We start from the raw sequence: 19,985 nt of genomic DNA on the forward strand, positions 1-19,985 counted from the left end.
CAGGGAGGACATAGCACTAGGAGAAAGATTGTGCGCTGTGATTTGAGTCAGTTTGATTTTAATTCTCAGTCGCCTCACTCTTCCTAAGAATACTTAGACTACCTGCCCACTTTTGTTGGCCTGCTGTATTGCAGTATATGATTTCTTTGAAATGAAAAAGAACCTTAGCAGGAAATTACAAGATCCATATATCTTCTGTATGAGGGTCCTTGATTGTCATCTTTGTGATTGGTAGCACAACAGACTGATGTTTTAGCAGTTGTTGTAGACAAGTAAAATATATCTCAACTTTCCCTGGGAATTGGCTTTGCATTTAGAGGGTTTAGGAATTCTAAACCCCAAATGCCAAATTCTGCTCTTTGAAAAAATAATGCAAATGTACAAAATGTACAAAATGAGCTCAGTTTAAATGCTTTGTGCAATATGCTGAACTGCATATTTTAAGTGATGCTTAGAAAGATTTGTTTTTTAAGCAGAATGAAAGGAGAAAAGGGATGGAAGGCCCGAAGAAGTATATGGGGGAGATATAGATACGTGAGTACTGGAGGATGGGACTTATTAGAAGGGACTTGACTAGGACCTACTGGAAGGAGTTTAAAGTTATGCTTTGTAAAAGTACTTTCCCCTGACCAATTGACTGAATCACTTGGTTGATGTTCTTGTTTTTTCATTCCTCTGAGTTTTATTGTATATCTTTATTGTTGTTTTGTAAACTGCCATGAGATAAATATTCATGTAGGGCAGTATAAAAACCCTTTAAATAAAGTTATCATCAGAAAGAATTAATATGTGTACATGCAATATGTACTTTCCCCTCACAACGAAGGAGGCCACATTTCATGCTTGGTGGTACAGTATAAATAGTATCTATATAGGTAGATAAAAGAAGACCATATGAAGGGTTGCCCAGACAGCACCAGTTGCATGACTCTCAACATGGTTCTGGTGCAGGTAATGGTTCTCTCCCACCACATTATACTTACTTGTGAGGGGAACCTCTCCAAAATGTCTCACTTGGCAATAAAGCGCTAAACTGGGATAAGCAGAAAGGCACACGCCCGTATCCATATGTCCTCAGTCTGAAGTCTTCTTGATCATTAAACCCTGTGAAGGATGCCGAGTATTTGAAAATCAGGCCCCGGAAGCATTCAGGATAAGAAACTGCTTTGCTGTGCAAGGCTTCTATTGAACCCCAGTGTGGAGGCTGTGCTCAGAAACCTGAGAGAGCATGAATTTTCATAGTTACTGTTTCCCTTCTCTTTCAAGGGAGGTTTATTTTCTCTAGTGAATTTCTGATGGAGATCTGGTGCAGTGAATTTTTGTAAGCATAATACAACAGCGTAGGACATTTTAGAGGGTTAATAATAGCTGCATTTTTCAACTGTGGCTGATGCAATCTCAGGCATGACAGTTGCAACTGAATGCTCACACTGTACTGGACATCTGGAAAAGGAGGTCTTGAGTGCCTGGTGGAGAGTTTCTTTTCTGGGGAGGGATTTGCCAGAGTTTTCTCTCCCTCATTCAGCTATGGGAGCAGGAAATGAACTAATTTTATAACCAACGGTCACTTTTTATGAGGTAATATTCCTTGAGGGGAAAAAATTCAAATCCCCGTAGTGCCACAGGGAGTTCAAGCAAAGACATCTCCAAACTATATAATATTTCCTACTGCGTTTGGAAGGTGGGGGATTGGAAAGTCTGTAAGAGCAGAGCTGAGATTTCTCCCTGCCCTCGTCTTTTGCAGGAAAATGAGCAGATCCAACAGTTAGCAATGCATATATAGACAGTGGTTTAGTCATATTTCCCTCACTCTGTTTTGGAAGGAGCAAGAAACATACTTCTAACTGTAAAAGCTGACGTCCTCGTTCCCCATCATGCCATGGGGCCTTTCAAAGGCAACTGTTTCCCTCTGTTTCTGCATGTCTCTGTGTCTTGAGGTGAACGTAAACTGACAAGAATTCACTTTGGTTTCTTCTGCAGGGCCTATAGAGGAGCTAGTCATAGGATTATAATCCCCCCAAGGCCAAGCCATCAGTTCTGCCCCCTTGACTCAAGGTGGAATTTTACCTTTTCAACTCCCCCCCCACCACTGCAGTCCCTTCCCCAAAGATCATTCTCCACAATCTCAGAGCCAACTTAAATGTGCAGAACAAGCATGTGGAACAGTCCTTCCTGACTATACCACTTCGTACTGTAGGTCAGGGAATTGTGCTGCCACAATTCCCTGTTTAAAGTTAACATGCTGCCAGAAAGTAGGCTAAGTGCTTTGCTTTTTGTGATCACCAGAGCATAAGCATTTTGGTGGGAGATTTGAAGATGGTGCTAGACAGAGAAGAATGACGGATATTCTTGAATTTGATCCAGTTGGTGCCAGCTCTCTCCTGTTTGCTAAGTTGAGTGATTGCAAGTTTTACTCCTTGCAAGATTATCTTTCTTTGGAAGTTGGAGGAGGGGAGGTTAATGATCCTCCCCCCATATGAAAATTCCCCCCGCAGTGGCTATTAGTTGTGGAGGGTACAGTAGGTACCTGTATCTTTTCTGCTCCATAGCTAATAGCAGCTGAAGGTGGTGAGGATGTGATTTGCATTGGGAAAACAGTTCAGGGGCATATATGTTTAAAATGATTTAGAGGGGACATTCATTCACATGGGCTGGTTCGCATGATCTAATAGCCCACCGTAGCTTATTTAAGCCACGGTGGGCTGCAGTGTGTGCTGGTGCAGGGAGGCGGGCTATCATTTTGACTATTGAATGCCCAGCTGTGGCTTGTTGTGTCATGCGAACCCAGGTGTTAGGGATTGTGCGAGGGATAAACAAACCTTGCATAAGTCAACAACACGCCATAAGTTATGTGAGGGTTATTTAGCCCTTGTACAACCCCCAGCACCCTGATTCACATGACATGAGAAGCTGCAGCTAGGTTTTGAATATTTAAATCCCTGCTGGCAGGCGCTGCAGCCCACTGTGGCTTAAATAAATCATAGTGGGCTGTTTTGATTGTGCGAACTGGGTCATTCTGGGGTTGTTCACACCTCATGTTAACCCATGGTGGTTTATAAGCTGTGCACAGTAGCTTGTTTTGCGAATAGCCTACTGTGCCCTCACAGACAATCTGACAAATAAGCTGCACAGCATAGTCTATTCCACCCCCCCCCCCCAAGTTCTCCCACCCAGCCAGGCAGGTATCCCAGTTTCTTTTGCAGTGGAAACCATATCCTGCCCCCCCCACGCTGCCGCTACATCACCAGCCTGCCTCCGATTGGCCCGCTATGTGCTAGGGGCATCTTCTGTCTGTCATATCTGAGCACACTATCCCCTGCACTTGGGTTAAGCAAAGAATATAGGTCTATGTCAGATCCAATTAAAAAAAATCAGGGAGACCCCACTGTCTCTTCTCCTGGGGTAGATGGTGTTCCTTAGGCCTGTGTTAGGCAGGTAGACTATGTAAGGACCCAGAGTTTGGGGCTTTGGGGTTGCAGTCCATACTTACTTTGGGAGTGTTACATTGAGCATAGTTGAGCTTACTTCTGGGTGGATCGCACTGCACATGTATTTTAATGGATAGTAATGGGAGTCTGGGCTAATTGGTGATCTGTTTGAGAAGGAATGGTCTTTTCCACCCTAGTATTGGACTTGGGAGACATTTTTTCCTCTCTTTCACATCCCCTTAATTATAGAACTGCATGAAGAACCAATTGCTTAAGGAATTGGACTGTGACAAAACCCTGTTTGTTAGGAGCCATACAAAAACCAGCTTGCGTTCTGAAAATGTACCTCTGGTGATTTTGATTCCTTCTCCCCACCCTTCCAAACAGCATTTGTGATTATTGATGTAAATTATACAGCTTAAAAATGCAGTTTGTGTGTCTCGGAGGGTTTAAGCAAACTTGAGAAGGTGAGCAGTGCCATGGACCGGGGATAAAGCTGTTCTGTTGCTAGATTTGGCCATTCTGTTTTATTCTACAGAACATGGCCCAAGGACAGGTTTCCAGTAATTGAAAAGGGTGATCATTCTACCCTTGAGGACTGGGCTGGCAAGATGGAACACCTCTATGACCTTACTTCATGCCATGGGGCACTGAAGGGGCTACCAGTTAGGCAGGAGGAACCAGCCTGACTGGCACCCCTTTTGATGAACGGTTTGAGATCTTCCAACTTTCGTTAAAGGTTCATTCAGGAAGTCTAGGGTCTGCTTGTTCCACACTGTAGACTTCTAGCTTCCTACTCAGTGTTCTACCAAGCAATCCACTAATTCCCCAGGCATTCACTTATTCTGTCACCCAATTATTTTTCTTCTTGGGCATTTTTCCTGCAGGACAATTGCAGTCCCGGCTTCTCCGACGTAAATCCATATGAACTAGCATCTTCCAGATGGAACCCCCTAACTCCCACCTCCTGTGAGCCCAGGGCAAAGGTAGAATCTGGCAGATAATTACTGGGTGAATAGTGTCAGGATACGGCCTTTTTTCCTTGAAGCTCTAGCTTTTTAGGATGGGGTTGGACATTTTATGGGACAAGGAGCTATTATAACATGCAATAAATAGGACTTTCCAGGGTGCCATGCTCAAAGCTGCAGGTGGGATCAGGAAAAGTTGGACTTGCGTGTGCGCGTATGTATGTGCATGTGGAATGACTATTTTAGATGTTTCATGCACACAGAGCTTTTTGGACTCTACGTTTTGCATTGATTCTGCTACAAATTATCCTTGTCTGTGCTTCCAACTGCTTTCCTAGCATTGTTTTTTAAGCCTGTATATCTAGGAATAAGCAGACATTTTCAAAGAGCTGTTTCTAATGTAGCTAGTAGTTATTTATTGACTTATTATTTATGAAGTCCCTAATGTTACACATTTAGCAAGTGCTCTGCAAGGTACAAGATGGTTGTGTTTGTTATTTTTCTGCTGTTTTAACCTGATTATTTTAACTGCATGGTTTCCAGCTATGCTGCTGCCGCTATTTTTGCACCCTAAGAGCTATGCTGATAGTGCAGGTATACATGTTCTTAACTGTTGTTGGTTTGTTTATTATTTCACTGTGCATATATGTAATAGAAACAATCACAGCTCTTTGCAATATGTACATGTGGGGGAAACATGTGAGGTGGATCCACCTCAGTGTTTTGGGGTACACTACAGATATAGGCACTGAACTTTGTATTAAACCCATGAAATCTGTAGTATAGGAAGACTTGCACAATTATCTTAGATGGGGTGATACCATCATGACACACAATCTCACCCCAAAGGGAATAGATCCTATATTTTATTTATTTGTTAGATTTATTAGCCGCCCATCTAGCCAGCTACCCAGCCACTCTAGGCAGCGCACAATACTAATAACAAATTTACATAATCAACAAATTACAGAACAACATAACAAAACAAAACTGCTCTGAAAAACCCTAACCCACCCCAAATGCCCGCCTGAACAGCCAGGTGTTTAAAGCCCGGCGGAAGCTCATCAAAGAGGGGGTATGGCGGAGGTCACTAGGGAGGGAATTCCACAGAGTGGGGGCCACCACACTGCCAAAGCAATGGGGAAACACAATAAGCTGGCATCACTGAGATAAAGAGCTTAATAACTGGAAACAAATATTTGGCAGTCCCCCCCCCCCTTGGCTTCCCCATGTGACAGGAATATAAATAAAATAAACTGCATGCATGCAGTGTGTCAGTTGCAACCCTCGTGCTGGGTGACCAGCCAGATGGGCGATTAATAAATTTATATATATATATATATATATATATATATATATATATATATATATATAAGAGATTTCCATGGCAGTCTTTTCAGCACATAGTAGCTAAAGTGCAATTTTTTGTAATGCTTGCACTGTTTGTCTTTCTGAATCCTAGGAGGACAACGCAGACCTCAAGTGTCAATTGCATTTTGCTAAGGAAGAGTCTGCTCTCATGTGCAAGAAACTGACCAAGTTAGCCAAAGAGAATGACAGCATGAAGGAGGTGCTGACAAAATATCGGTCCTTGTACGGGGATCTGGAGAGCTCCCTCTCCATTGAGGAGCTGGCTGACTCCCCTCATTCCAGAGAGGCAGAGTTGAAGGTCCACCTGAAGCTTGTTGAAGAAGAAGCCAACATCTTGAGCAGAAGGATAGTCGAGCTTGAGGTGGAGAACCGAGGACTGAGGGCAGAGATGGATGACATGAAGGGGCAAGGAGACAAAGAACTCCTAGGAACAGACATCCAGTTTGCCTTCTCCATGGCCTGTTGTGGGGACTCTGGGGAGAGCGTGGTGGAGCTCCGGCGGCATTTGCAGTTTGTGGAAGAGGAGGCGGAGCTGCTGCGGCGCTCGCTGATGGAGCTGGAGGAGCAGAACAAGCTCCTCATGAATGAGCTGAACAAGTACAAGTCAGACCACGACCTGGACATCACTCTGTCTGAGGACAGCTGCTCCGTGATCAGCGAGACCTCCCAAGAAGAGCTGGCCACCGCCAAGGTCCAGATCAGTGAGCTCAGTGGAAAGGTCAAGAAGCTGCAGTACGAGAACCGCGTTCTGCTCTCCAACTTGCAGCGCTGTGACCTCGCCTCCTGCCAGAGCAACCGGCCCATGCTGGAGACGGATGCCGAGGCAGGTGACTCTGCCCAGTGCGTTCCAACGTCGCTTTGGAGAGAGATGCCTGTTGGGGGAGAAAACGATGCGAAGGAGAGAGTGCCTGGCAATGGTTTCAGCAAGTCTCACGACAGCAGCAGCCCTAGCAGATTCCTCAAATGCAAGGACTTTGAGACCCTCCTTGACATCAGGGACCAGGCGGCGTTGGTCAGCAAAGCCATCGATGTCCTGATCTCCGATGCCAACGGCTTCACCTCCAGCCTCAAGCTCTGTGTGGACAACGATTGCGCCGAGCTGGTGCTGAGTGAAGCCATGGATAACGAGGGCACCACTGACTCTAAGCTGATCAGTGCCATTTTGATGCGGCTCGGCGTCCTCCAGCAGGAGCTGAACATCTTCATGAGGAAGGTGGACCACATTGGAGATGGCCTGAAAGACCAGAAGGACTCCCTGCCAAGCTGCAGCTCCCATGATCCCACAAAAGAACCTCTGCGGAAAGGGCATAGCTCTGAATTCCAGGTGAGGGTTTTCCTGAGTTGTGGACAGTGATTCCCTTGCAGTGATTATTGCTTTATTTGCCATGCTGTTTTCTCCTGCTTTAACAAATCAGAACCTGACCCTGTTAATGTAACTTCCCTTTTCTGCCTCCTCAGAGTGAAATGACAAACTAACAACTGGCTCCCTGCATGGAACTGAGACCAGTGACAAGATAGGACTCTGGTTTAGCAGAGTGTGCGTGGGACAGGAGATGGATTGCCTAGAGAAGTGTATACCATATTATGATGACTGCTGACGGTTGATTTAGTGCCAAGAAGTATTGTGCAGAACAGAGATGTTGCACAGTCCCTGCCCAGGGGGGCTTACCTTTGATAGGCGGGCTCATGCACTTATTTTTGGGGTAGCGAGGCCCACGTGTAATGACCTTTACAGCTCATTTTCTCATGTGGAGAGAGCTAAGCTGAGGTAGCCTTCCCCACCCCCCATGAAAATCTCCAAAGCTAACTAGGTGAGAGGAGATCCTAGATTTGATGGTTTTTCTCTGACATGATAATTTTGGAGATGTTCACATGGGGATCACCTCAGACAAATGGCTTCCCATGTGAAAACACGTTGATAAAGTGTCAGCTTAATCAGCTCAGATATAAAAGCATGATTGACCCAAGGTTAGATGGAGATGAGGACTACTGTTTTAAGTTATCAACTACTATCAAATTCCCTCAAAATGATGCAAGTGAGGTGCAAAGTAGATATGATTCAGGATTAGAACCTTGAATGGATTAGAATCTCTTGCCAAGCAGATCAGGGAAATGGTACTCTGGGAGAGTGTTTTAACCCTTTACTCTCATGCCCTTTCTCCGGTATAAGTCTCCCCCCCTTTCACCTCCTTTGTGGTAGAAGAGAGACAAGAACAGTATCTATACTTGCTTTTCTGCCAGACTAACCAATTAGCAGCAAGGGAGGGGAGATTTACATTGGGGAAAGGGCAAAGGAAGAAAGAATGTTGCTCCCCTAAAGTAGGATTCATGAATCTCATCTAGTGTGGTCTTCTGGTTTGGAACGTTTTATTTTATTTGAAACATGGAGCATGAGATTTTGAGTTACAGAAGCCAACATAGCTACTAATGCTTGATGTCAATCAAATGAGATGCAGTTTAACTTTAAACTCTACATTCGCCTGGAAGAAAGAGGAGTGGGGGAAGGGGTTCTTGAATGCAGGCTGCTGGGCTTTCCTGCAGATCCTGAAACATAACCCGGGAGTGCTACTCACCTGGCGGAGATTTTTTCCAAATGGGCTGAGTCTTTCTTTTTCTTTTTTTTTACACTTTTATGTTTGCAAGGGTTGAAGAATATTTATGATTGCCAGCTGGAAGGCTTGGATTGTACTTCCTCCCAATAGTAGGATGCATATTTGAAAACACTGGACCTAAGAAGGTAATTTTCAAGGCCTTTTAAATAACTGCTGAAGAGACTGGGAAGCACAAAAGACTACTTCTAGCTTGACCCAGAGTGTTGTCTCAGCTGCCTAGCTCAACAAGCTGGGAGAGTTGCTCTGTGAGCCCTTGGAGCATCAGAAGATAGCCATTGTGCTCTAGTGCTGAGCTCAGTTGGTTAGATCTTTTCTCTGGAAATTCATTTGAGCCTACTGAAGGAAGATTTTTGTTGTTGCTATATTGGAAGGCTTGCCTGTACTCGCCTCTATAGAGTGGAGAGATGGAAGGGTGCTCAAAAGTGTCTCTGCAAACAAATTATGGCTCTGGTTATACATCCATAAGTTTCCGTCCTTTCTGGCCTGCCTCTTATGCATCAAGAAGACATGTTTGCTTGAGGACATGTTTCCTCGAGGACATGTTTGCTCATCAGGAACTGGTGTTCCAGTCTAGGGTAAGACCTAAGAGAGGTCTCTGCTTTGAAGGGAGGGGTTCTGGGAAGTTGGTTGGGTTGCAACCTCCTGAAGCACACTCCAATTTTTCAGAGTTCTATTTTTGTGCATGCACTGGCCCCCTCCCAAACCCAAGTAGCCCCAATCCCACCCCTGGCACTGCATGGCACCATAACTGGTGTTTGCACATTTTTTCCCTCTCTCTCTTTTTCCCCTTCCCAAACAATCCAGCCCACATGTCTGCTCATTTTGTGTCTCCTTTTGTTTTCCACTTTGTCTTCTGCCACGGTAGTGAAGCTCCTCCTCCTCTTCATCCTTTTTGTTGTCTTGTAGCTCTCTTTATTGTTCCTGAGACCCATTGTTTTGTTTGTTTTTTCTTTTCTTTTCTGCTCTTTTGGTTTGTTCTCATTAACTTGCCCATGCATGCAGCAGTCTGACTTTAGGGAGGCCCCAGACTGGGATGTCGGAGAGAGCAGGACCTCTGATCTGTACCGCAGCAGCAACGCTACAGCCATCGATGTGGATCCCAACATGGAACTTGACCGGAGCTACAAGTCATATCAGCCAGAGGAGAAGGATTCTTATGTGTCTGAGGTATGTGCTCATGTTCCGGGAGGGAGGGAGGTGGGCAGGCAAGCAGGCAGGGGACTCTGGGGAGAATAACTTGGCTGGAGAAATATCAATTCAGTGCATTTCACAGGGTTGAAAAAGATAAAGATATTGCCTCCCTGTTCATATCATGTATTTTTAGCCACCTGTAAACCTTTTATGAGATCTAAATTGTGAGATTCAAAATGTGGATGTAGAGTTTGGGGTTTGAAAGAAGATGTACTGGTTCCTTGAGGGAAAATAGGAGTTTTGCAGTTGTGCATGTTCAGTGCATGTCCAGAGGAGTCATGTATGCTCACTTACCTACGTGTTTTTTCACAACATGACCATATGGCTGCTGAAGACATGGGCAGCAGTTTTATTAAACCATTATTTAGACTGACTGAATGTGTGATGATTTAATAAACCTGAAATATAGGTAAATGATAGGGAAGCAATGCTGGATTGCATCAACAATATATTTATGACCAGCACTGAAACTTAAGTTGCATTGCATATTTGTTCAGCTAGGTGTATTCAATGGCTATAACATTTAAACTGTAATTTAAGGTTATAATATAAATGGACCCAGCCAATAATAAACCAGGTCAGCTCAGTATTTCCAGAATTCCTTGTTTCTTGTTACTTTTCAGAGTTCTCACATTATTCCTTGGACACATTTAAACATGCACACATAACACTGCAAATAAGAAATTGTGGAAATTGTGGAAGTTTGTATGTGCACAAGGTCCCTGAAAGAATAGGATGATGAACATAGGCCCGGGTCACCCCCTGCCTGACTGTGGCTGTGCTTCACACATACCATTTTTGGGGGGAGGCAGGGAAGGCTTCTCCCAGTAAGCACAGAAAGATTTGTGAGGATGTCCCCTTTGACTATTTTTGGCTTTTAAACTCCCTCTGCAGATCAAGGAGTTGCAGCTCGTTCTTTCAGAGGCTAATGAGAGCTTGAGGGGCCTACAGGAACAGCTCTCCCAGGAGAGGCAGCTGAGGAAAGAGGAAGCAGAGAACTTCACCCAGAAAGTCTGCCAGGTCAGTGAGGTTTGCCTGGAGCCACTCTCCAGGCTGTGAGACAGGCATACAGCAAATGCACCAGAGGGCTCAGATATGTTTCAGGTATATCACAATTGCAGCAGTATGTGAAAGCACAGGACAACTCTGTCCTGCCCTCTTTGGCTGCCCAGGAAGAGGCAAATGCCTCCAGCTGACACCTCCATAGGTTGGGAGTATGTTACCCAGGAGCAGTCCATAACAAGCCTGCAGTGATCACATACCTAAACTATGTTCCCTGGTAGTTACATAGTGGTTCTCTAGCAGCCAAACAGAATTGGTGGGATCAGACATGGATGCACTTACTTCCTAATAAAGGTAGCCATTCTGGACCACTTCTGTATGTGACCATTTGCCATTACTTCTTTCTCTAAAGCCTGCCTTGGCTTGAGCGAGGCACAGGTTGGAACTTACTGTTTACCCAGAAGCAGTAGCCAGAGAACTAGTGCTGAACTGGAAGCTCTCTTGCAGGTCCAAACAATCAGGGGTTGCTTGGCTTTCCAGGCCACGCCCCCTGATTAAATCTTGCAGCAACATGTATAGGCAAGACATTGTGGCAAAAGCCCATTTGTGGAAGCTATTAATTAGGCCTCTTTGGGTATATGGGAGGATCGTCTCCTCCCATATGTACCTGCCTGGACCTAAGATAATCTTCAGTGGTCCTTCTCCTGGAACCCCTGCTAAAGGAAGTGAGGGGGGTGGCTACCAGGAAGAGGGCCTTTTCTGCTGTGGCATCCCAGCTGTGGAACGAACTCCCCAGAGAGGATCGCCTGGCGCCTACATTGGGCTCTTTCCGGCGCCAGGTGAAGACCTTTTTATTTTCCCAGCATTTTAGTCTTTTAGCTCTGTTGTTTTAAATGTGTTATTATATTTTAACTCTCTGCATTGCTGCTAGGTGTTGTTGTGGCTTGTACTTTATATTATAGTTTTAAGCTTTTACATTTAAATTGTATTTTATGATGCATTTTGTGGTTTCAATTGCTGTGAACTGCCCAGAGAGCTTTGCCTATTGGGTGGTATAGAAATGTAACCAACCAACCAGCCACCTGTGAACATTGCATGGCCCAGCTATCAAATATGAAATGCAGCTTCCTGAATTTCAGTTGGAGTTATTAAAAAGAACAAACAATAATTTCAGAATTCTGGGAGTCCTGGTTTCAGAGAGAAATGTGAAAATGTGGAGTGTCGATGGCAAGCTCAAGAAATTTAATGAGTTAGGTGTCAGGATGTGTGTGATGATTGCATCCTAGCCCAGAAGCCATCTTCATGGCTTTTAGTTGATATCCCTCCTACCATATTGTGTACACAGACCTATAATGCTTCTATCCTTTTTCTGTTCCCTGCCTACTTGGGTCCTTTTCAAAATATTCCAAATTTATCTAAAACTAATTTATGTCCATGAAATAGATACTAATTAAAGTGAATGTAAGAAAATGTCCCCACTCCATCTTGGGACTCTGACACCATAATTCCACCACTGAGCCAGCAGTTTTTCTTCTGCTGTCTCTCCCCCACCCCTGCTTTTTGTAACAACATGCCTGATGAAGAGATCTGGAGATCTTGAAAGCTTGCACATTTTTAGTGGCCTTTTGGTTGGCTAATAAAGGTATTATGGACTTCGGATTTTTTTTTATGGCCAATGTGACAGGCTTTGCTTTTTAAGAAAATATGCATGCCTTATACACAGTGCCAGCTCCAGGTTTTTGAGGGTCTTTGGGCAAGAGTTGCTCTATGGGCCCCCTCCCACAGTGAGTCTGCCTTCTCACCACCATTGTCACCAGCTGCTATTGCTCCTCATCCTCCCTCTCATCATTGCTACCACTTGCCTGCTTGACAGGCAGAGAGCCAGGGAGCTCACAAGCAGTGGCATCTACTCTCCTCCTCACCATCATCATTTTTTGGGCCAGAGCGAGAGGCAGGTGAACAAGGAGGTTGCAGTGGTGAAGAAGAGGAGCAAATCCAGGGGGCTCTTGCCAGTGGGCCCTTGCTGGGATATGGGACCTCAGCAGGTGCCCAACCATTCCTACCTTTGACACTGGCCCTGCTTACACCCCCTGGGTTTTCTTTGGCCCACAGTTCTTAATTGCTTTGGTGTAAAGTGTAGCTGGCCCTGCTATTACTTCATTCTGTGTAATGCATTTGTTCTCTGTCTCTTCTCGTCCTTCATCAGCTGAAGGAGGATCACCAGAAGGCCCTCCTGAGGCGAGAATTTGAGCTGCAGAGTCTGAACCTTCAGAGGAGGCTGGAGCAGAAGTTCTGGAGCCAGGAGAAGAACCTTCTGGTGCAGGAATCCCAGCAGTTCAAGCAGAATTTCTTGCTCCTTTTCATGAAGCTCAAGTGGTTTCTGAAACATTGGAGGCAGGGGAAGGTCCTACAGAATGAAGGCAATGACTTCTTGGAGGTATGGCAAATGTTGAGCATGAGCTCTTTTGCTAAGCAGCTGGAGTATCCAGTTGCTAAGCAGCTGGAGTATCCAGTTGACATCAGTTAAAGCAGAGAACTGTGGCCTTTGCCCTTGAGCAGGCATTTGTGCTTCTGTTAATAGCCTTGATTGAGTTAAGACAAGAATGGGTGACGTCATGGCTTCTCTCTTTGGGCTCTATCAAAGCATGCCAAGAATGGAGCTTATGTCAACTCAGGCTTACCCATTGCCTCCTATCTATTATATGTCTGCTCTTTGGAGTCAAGAGCTGCTATCCAGTCTTCAGAACGTCGATTACTTTTCTCAGTGTAGTAAAGGTCAGCCACTGAGATGCAAGGCAATTTCACATGCGGAGCTTAAATCGGCTTTGTTTTAGATTCCTAATGCAATCGTTAGGTTCCTCATGCACATGTGAAGTTTACATTGGTTGAAGTGTACGTCCTGTTTCTCCTCCAATGAATTATCCTACCACATGAACCACATTCGCAAGTGACACAAAAATAGCACAAGGGAGGCCTAACTGCACTTTTGAGTGTTGCAGATTAAAACGCTGTAAGATAATTGACTTGCAGCATAAATGCAGAGAAAGCTGTGTAATCAGTAAGCTGCCTAAAAAGTGTCCTAGAGTAGCACCTCCACCCCTCTTCATAGCCTGCAAGCCCCATTCTAGCATGCAACCTCCTATCCTCACGGCTGGTTAGAAATTGATCATTTTTTTTACTTGGCCATTACATCCCTATCAAGTAGCCTCGCCTCTGAATGTGAGGAGAAGGGAGGCTTAGTCTGATAGATGAATTAAACAGACCCTTTCCACCACCACAGCAACAAATCCAGCTCTCATTAAAGTAGAATACATGCTCTGTGGACAGCTGAGTGCTTGCAGGCTTGGGAACAACAGCCTCTTTATAAGCCAGCCTGGGCCAGAATCCAAATGGTGATTCTGTCTAGGCACAAATGTACTGAAAGGTGCCTGGTACAGAAACGTCAGAGCGAGGGTGATGATGAAAGGAGCTGTGATGATGTGACACTGAAGCATCTCTGTGAGGGTGCGCACTCCCGAGGGCCATCTTGTGTTACAGGATCTACTGTTTATTTCACTGCTGATTGTCCTGAACCTGTTACATCTGTCTAAAGGACAGGGGTGGGCAGCCCTCTCCCTGTCAAAGGCTGTGTTCCCTCGCAGGTATCTGTTGGGGGCCTCACGTTGGCCGTGGGTGGGGCTGAAGCCAGCAGTGGGCAGGGCCAGAGCCAAAAGTGGGCGGGCCATCTCCTTTTCTCTTTTTATCACGTCCTTTTCTCTCTCTTTGTGCCACCTCTCTCCCTCTCTCTCTCCCTGCCCAGCAGGCTGCCAGGGAGGGGACAGATTGCTCTTGCCAGAGGTCTGTACTGATTGAATGGAATGGGCTTTTGAAATTAGACTGAGGGCTACATGAAATTAGACTGAGGGCTGCACGAAATTAGACTGAGGGCTGCACGAAATTAGGTTGAGGGCTGGAGGTTGCCCACCCCTGCAGTGGGCCAGGTTCTGCCCAGGTCCTTTTCTGTACATGAAGCAGCATGTGGTTGCAGCCACTGAAGACTCCCACTCAGTCTTCGCCCTGTCCTGCGCCTTCCAGGTGAACAGCATGAAAGAACTGTACCTGCTGATTGAAGAGGAGGAGCTGAATCCCCAGCAGCAAGCTGATAACAAGTCATGTACCGGAGATACCTGGTCTCAGAACACGGTGAGGCGGGATGGGGTGGGGAGGCAGTGGAAAGAGGGAGATCTATGTTGATGGAACTTATTTTATTTATTTATTGCTATACCGCCCAATAGCCGAAGCTCTCTGGGCGGTTCACAAACTTGTTCCATTGGGGACTCCTGCCAATGTATTTATTTTATTTATTTATTACATTTATATCCTGCCTTTTTTCCTCTTGCAAGCAAGCCTCTCCTCCTCTCCATTTTGTCCTCACAACAACCCTGTGAGGTAGGTTAGGCTGAGAGACAAGTGACTGGCCCAAAGTCACCCAGTGAGCTTCATGGCCGAGCAGGGTCTAGAATCCAGATCTCCTGAGTCCTGGTCCAACAATCTAACCACTATACCACAGTGGCTGTCTCAATGTCTCCCTAGGACAGGTTCAGCTGCTCTTGTACAGGACTAGCCACTGAATGTATGAACTCACTGCTGGATTGAGAAGTGTTCTGTTTGAGGTGATGGGACAGTTTTGTCCATCGGGTTGGTCTGTGAACCACTGCAGGCAAAGCTTTCACATCACCTCAGACAGTGTGCTTTTCACTGAAGTCAGTTCACACATTCCGATGCAGTCCAGATTCAGTCGCATGCACAAGCAAGGGCAGCCCCAGCCTTTTTGCTGCGAAGCGACCATAGCTCAGTGGTAGAGAGCGTACTTTGCATGCTGAAGATCACCGCTTCAACCCCTGGCACGTCCAGTTAAAAGTAGAAGAAATACCTTTGAGACCCTGGAGAGATGCTCTCAGTCAGAGCAGACAGACAATACTGGGCTAATTGGAGAAATAGCCTGACCTGGTATAAGGCGGATTCCCATGCCTGAGTAATCCTTTCAGTTTCTGCAGAGCACCAGAGAAGAGGGGTTGTGCAATGCCTTCCAGGAATCCCTGGGTGAAGGACACAATCATTGCCTTCCCCTGTATCCTGCATGTCACAGAGAACGAGGAGAGAGAGCAACAGTTGGTTCACTTCCCCCAGGGTTCCTGGGACGTGAGGCAATGCCATGGTCCTTTCTCTTCTCAAATAGTCGTGCAAAGCAAAAGGATCCCCCCTCCTGTTCTTCTGCAACAGCATGCAATAGATGTTACGTGCTTGTGGCTCATAGTCTGCATTGCTTACTATGCAGTAGCTCAGCCTTTCCCAACCTGGTGCCCTCCAGTTGTGTTGGACCACAACTGCCATCTTCCCGCGCCAAAGGCCAGCCTGGAAAACACCAAGCTGGGGAAGGCTGCACGAGCTCATCTGCTTATTTCTTTTCCACGGGCAGAATGCAAGGGTGGCTGCCTGTGAGTGGCCAGCCCCGCTGATTCTGTTCCCGAAGCAGTGCCCACCACTTGTGCCATGGAGATTTAGTGCTTCTGGGGGCAACCCAAAATGAGTAGAACCATTCAGCATGGCTACACCTGGGATTCCAAGGCTGACATCTGCACTTAGCAGGATTGCCTTGATTGGTCTTGCTACAGTTCACAAAGTGTTAAATGTTCTTTAGATCCCCTGGCCAGAGGAGATGCTCTTCACCTGTAATTTCAGGCTGCTAACTCAGCATCTGTTCTGTGGCACTCCTGTCAGTTTCAGTTGGGCTGCTTATTCTGCCTGCTTTCCCCACCACACACACCCAACAAGCTACAGAGGCCTGCTTTCTGAGGCTGGGCAAGGTGAGAATGTCTGCCTCTACTGTTCCTGAACAGGTTATCAGACTGAGCTAACTTCCCCACAAACTCAAACTTTGAGAAAAGACGTCTAGTTCAAACTATATTTTTACTTGTTAATGAGCTACTTCTTCATTTGTTATTTTTACTTTATTTTATACCCCCCTTCCTCTCCCCCTTTTATTCTCAGAACAACTGTGTGAGGTTGGTTAGGCTGAGAGATGGTGATTGGCTCATGGTCACCCAGAAAACCTCAAGGCTGAGTGGGCATTTGAACTTGGGCCTCCCTGGTCCTAGTTTAATACTACAGATGCACCATGCTGGCTCTCAGTAGCTCTCCCTGGCATTAGTTCACAGTGCACGCTGCTCCTTCCGTTTCCTCTGTTTCTGACTCTGATAAGGATCCCAAAAGGTAGCAATGGCAATATCTCCATTGTCCAGAATACTGCAGAGCCCACTATAGGCATGGCAGTCACACTTCTTTCCTTTTCATATTTCTCGTAGCCCAATGAGTACGTCAAGACCCTGTCAGACATGAAGGTGATCTTGAAGGAACTGTGCACAGAGCTGCGTGAAGAGAGGAGAGGAATGAACGAGCTGCAGCAACAGTTTGCCAAGGCCAAAGCTACCTGGGAGGTGGAGAGGACTGAGCTCAAGTGTCTCATCGCACAGGTGAGACACCAAAGAATCACTTTTTGCCCTTTCTAATAGCTCTATAAAGATGATCTTGCCTTCAAACAAGAAGTAGGCCAGGTTCATGTGCAATAGCTGAACCATGGTTCGGCCATCGGGCCCGACCCTCGTTGTCCGCCTACTCTCGCATGCCTTTAATCATGGTTTCCAACGTTGGTTTTGAGGCCAAGTGCAAACCATAGTTTGCCTGTTTGGATGCAACAGCAACCTACGGCTTGTCTGACCAAGAAAACGAGGAAGGAAATCAGGGTTCACAAGAGGAGGAGGGAGCACCTGAGCCCGAGGATGCCATAGTTTGGCATTACATGTGAACCAGCCTGGTGTGTGAGAGGTCTGCTGAGCCCTTCAATCACCTCCCATGATTTTGGGGCTCTCTGGAATATAATAGGTGTTGTCTCTTGGTGGAGTGGAATACCAAATCCAGGGAATTCTGGGGCATGTTTGCAGCTTGATAAATTGGGCATGGGTGAATCCACCTGCTCATGATTGAGAATTGGACTTGGCTTACAGATATTTTCCTAAAACGTTAGCAAATAAATCAGTTATTTGGGAGGCCAGTTATGAGCCATTTTCAAACCCTGGTGCACTCTCAATGGCATTATTGGGAAACAACAGCTCCAAAACCACTCTCTTCTTTCTGACTAATACAGAGCATTTTTATGTGTTGTCATTGTGCTGTGCATCTCTCCTCCTCTGCCTCACTTAATCTGACCTGCTAGGTAGAAGTTGGGAAATGCACAGCGCAATGATGACACATCATAGCCCTATTCGGGCCTTATCCTCCACTCAGCCTGTGGGTTGTAAACCATGGGGGGAGCAGGGAGAGCCTAAGTGTGTGGAGCAGGTTCTCCTTTTCAGACCTTCCCCAAATGTGGGGAAAGGAGGTCATGACAGGGGACATGACAGCAGGGGTAGGAGCAGCAGGCACGGCTGCACAATCTTCTTCCATGTGATCATAACGGTCTGGAGGATGAAGCCCAAATAGGACTCATGTGTTGTTTGTATTAGAAGGTAGAAGGCTGATAGAGTAAAAACACAGGGAGCAACAGCAACCTTGTTTCTCTTGTAATGTTTAATTTGGCTGTTGTGTCTAGGTGGTATAGATGGTACATGCATGAGATTGTCCAGAAATTGTTGACGTAGTTCTGCTTTTTGTGTGTTAATATTTCTCTCCCTCTCTGCTGTGTACCATATATTAAGCAAGAAAAGCCTCTTGCCAGCCAACATTGCATCAAGACTAATGTAATCTGGCACAGCCTTGGAGTAGTTTTGTGAAAACGCAGTAAAACTCACATCTCTTCACTGTAGCTGTGTGGGAGCCTGCTGTGGAAACGGCTGAGTGACGGTGCTTCTCCCCAACAAAGAGCTCCCTTCAGAGGAGGCTGCCAGCTGGATCACAGGCTTTCCTTCCATGTGTTCTAATGCTCTTTCTCTGTTGATGCTCATGCGGAAACCACCAGATACATACAATGAAGTGGCTGCAAGCCTTGCACTTTGCCTTATGCTCTTTAGAAAGACAGGCTCTGGATACAAATCAACGCATAAGTAGAGATTCCTTAGCAGATCCCATGGCTTTTGTAGGCTGCTTCTGCACCTGCTGAGGATTTCTCTGTGCTCACATGCAGCACCGCAACCTGGGGGCATCCCTTATCCCCTTTGCTTGCTTGCTTTTGTTAATGCAATAGTCTGGTTTACACAGTCTACCCTGGGAGCATCTGGGAACCCCAAATGTCCAGGGTGGTTTGGGGAGTGTTTGTGACAGTTCTGTAAAATGTTCAGGAAAAGAGAGTGTACAGAGGCATTGCTTGAGGGCCCTTAAGATTATTTCCCATACCCTTCCTGGCTGTTGGGGTCCAGCTAGCTGTCAGTAAGAAGGAGAATCAGAAGAATCTCTCAGGAGAATCTATCATTCCCTTCTATGACTTCCCTGCCCTGGTTGTTCCTAAACTCTGGTGCTCTCATTGTTCCTACATTTTTGTGTCCATAGGCTGGATACCTTTTCCTTCTCCCATAAAAAAAGAATTGATATTTTAATGTTGTGATTGTATGATAGCAGCCTGTCCAAGAACCTTTTCCATAATGTGCATTGGAACTGATGTCTGAAAATCTCTCACCCCAACATCATAGGGCACACTTTTTTGACCCATGTGCATGCAGGTAGGTGCATGCCCAGCACTGATGTTTCAGGCTGCTTATGCAGCAGCTTTCTAAAGCATATGTGTGTTGGCCTTGAAGAGGAGGGAAGTATGTCTACATCCTGGCTGGTTTGTGGCTAAAATGAACAGTAACATCATCACCCATCTGAGGTGCTGAGTCATCTTTTTATTTCCCTTCCCCAGAAATAACTTCCAAAGATACAAATCCACATCCTGCTGTGCAAATAACACTTTTGGTTTTGCACCCACATCTGCACAATGCTACTGGCAAGGACTTCATGTCTTCATAATAACAATGTCATTTGGATCTTTCCTGCATGCTGTATTACTCTAGCACCTTTCTAGCACTATATGAGAGAAACCCCAAGGTTTCCTGCCGCAAGAGGGAAAAGAAAACCTTGCTATAAAAACAAAACAAAAAACACCCATTGTTGGCCTCCCTGTCTGTCTAGCTCTTAGGAAAAAAGGAACTCAAGAGTAGTGTCTTGAGACAGTGTGCCAGGTTTCTGACAGTGCTGGACAAGGGAGTTCCAGTGAACCTCTGTTCCCTTCTCCATTCCTGCTGTTCTTGATCAGCTGGAGCAAGCCTGGATCATCTTCTGTAAAGAGAAATAGAACCAGAATGCGTTGCTAGTTGTCCAGCAGGCTTTGAGGAACACAGGAAGCTGTCAGATCATTGGTCCATCTAGCCCAGTATTGTTGGCACTGACTGGCAGCAGCTCTC

The 19,985-nt window shown here is 45.9% G+C and overlaps 1 protein-coding gene across 3 annotated transcripts in view; it reads left to right on the plus strand.

The window, feature by feature from the left end:
* MTCL2 (microtubule crosslinking factor 2) overlaps positions 1 to 19,985 on the plus strand; it is a 95,303-nt gene that overhangs the window by 53,821 nt on the left and 21,497 nt on the right. The window contains exons 5-11 of one of the 3 annotated variants that reach the window (XM_084853796.1): positions 4,316 to 4,414; positions 5,859 to 7,091; positions 9,382 to 9,546; positions 10,465 to 10,590; positions 12,779 to 13,009; positions 14,647 to 14,754; positions 16,917 to 17,084. In XM_084853796.1, the coding sequence (XP_084709922.1) occupies positions 4,316 to 4,414; positions 5,859 to 7,091; positions 9,382 to 9,546; positions 10,465 to 10,590; positions 12,779 to 13,009; positions 14,647 to 14,754; positions 16,917 to 17,084 (2,130 nt within the window). The remainder of the gene's footprint in view (positions 1 to 4,315; positions 4,415 to 5,858; positions 7,092 to 9,381; positions 9,547 to 10,464; positions 10,591 to 12,778; positions 13,010 to 14,646; positions 14,755 to 16,916; positions 17,085 to 19,985) is intronic. The other 2 variants (XM_084853794.1, XM_084853795.1) reach the window with 2 other exon arrangements.

This window comes from Heloderma suspectum, chromosome 4, assembly GCF_057233095.1.
Source record: "Heloderma suspectum isolate Gila_16-S chromosome 4, 16-S_ref, whole genome shotgun sequence".
NCBI classification, from domain to species: Eukaryota; Metazoa; Chordata; class Lepidosauria; order Squamata; family Helodermatidae; genus Heloderma; species Heloderma suspectum.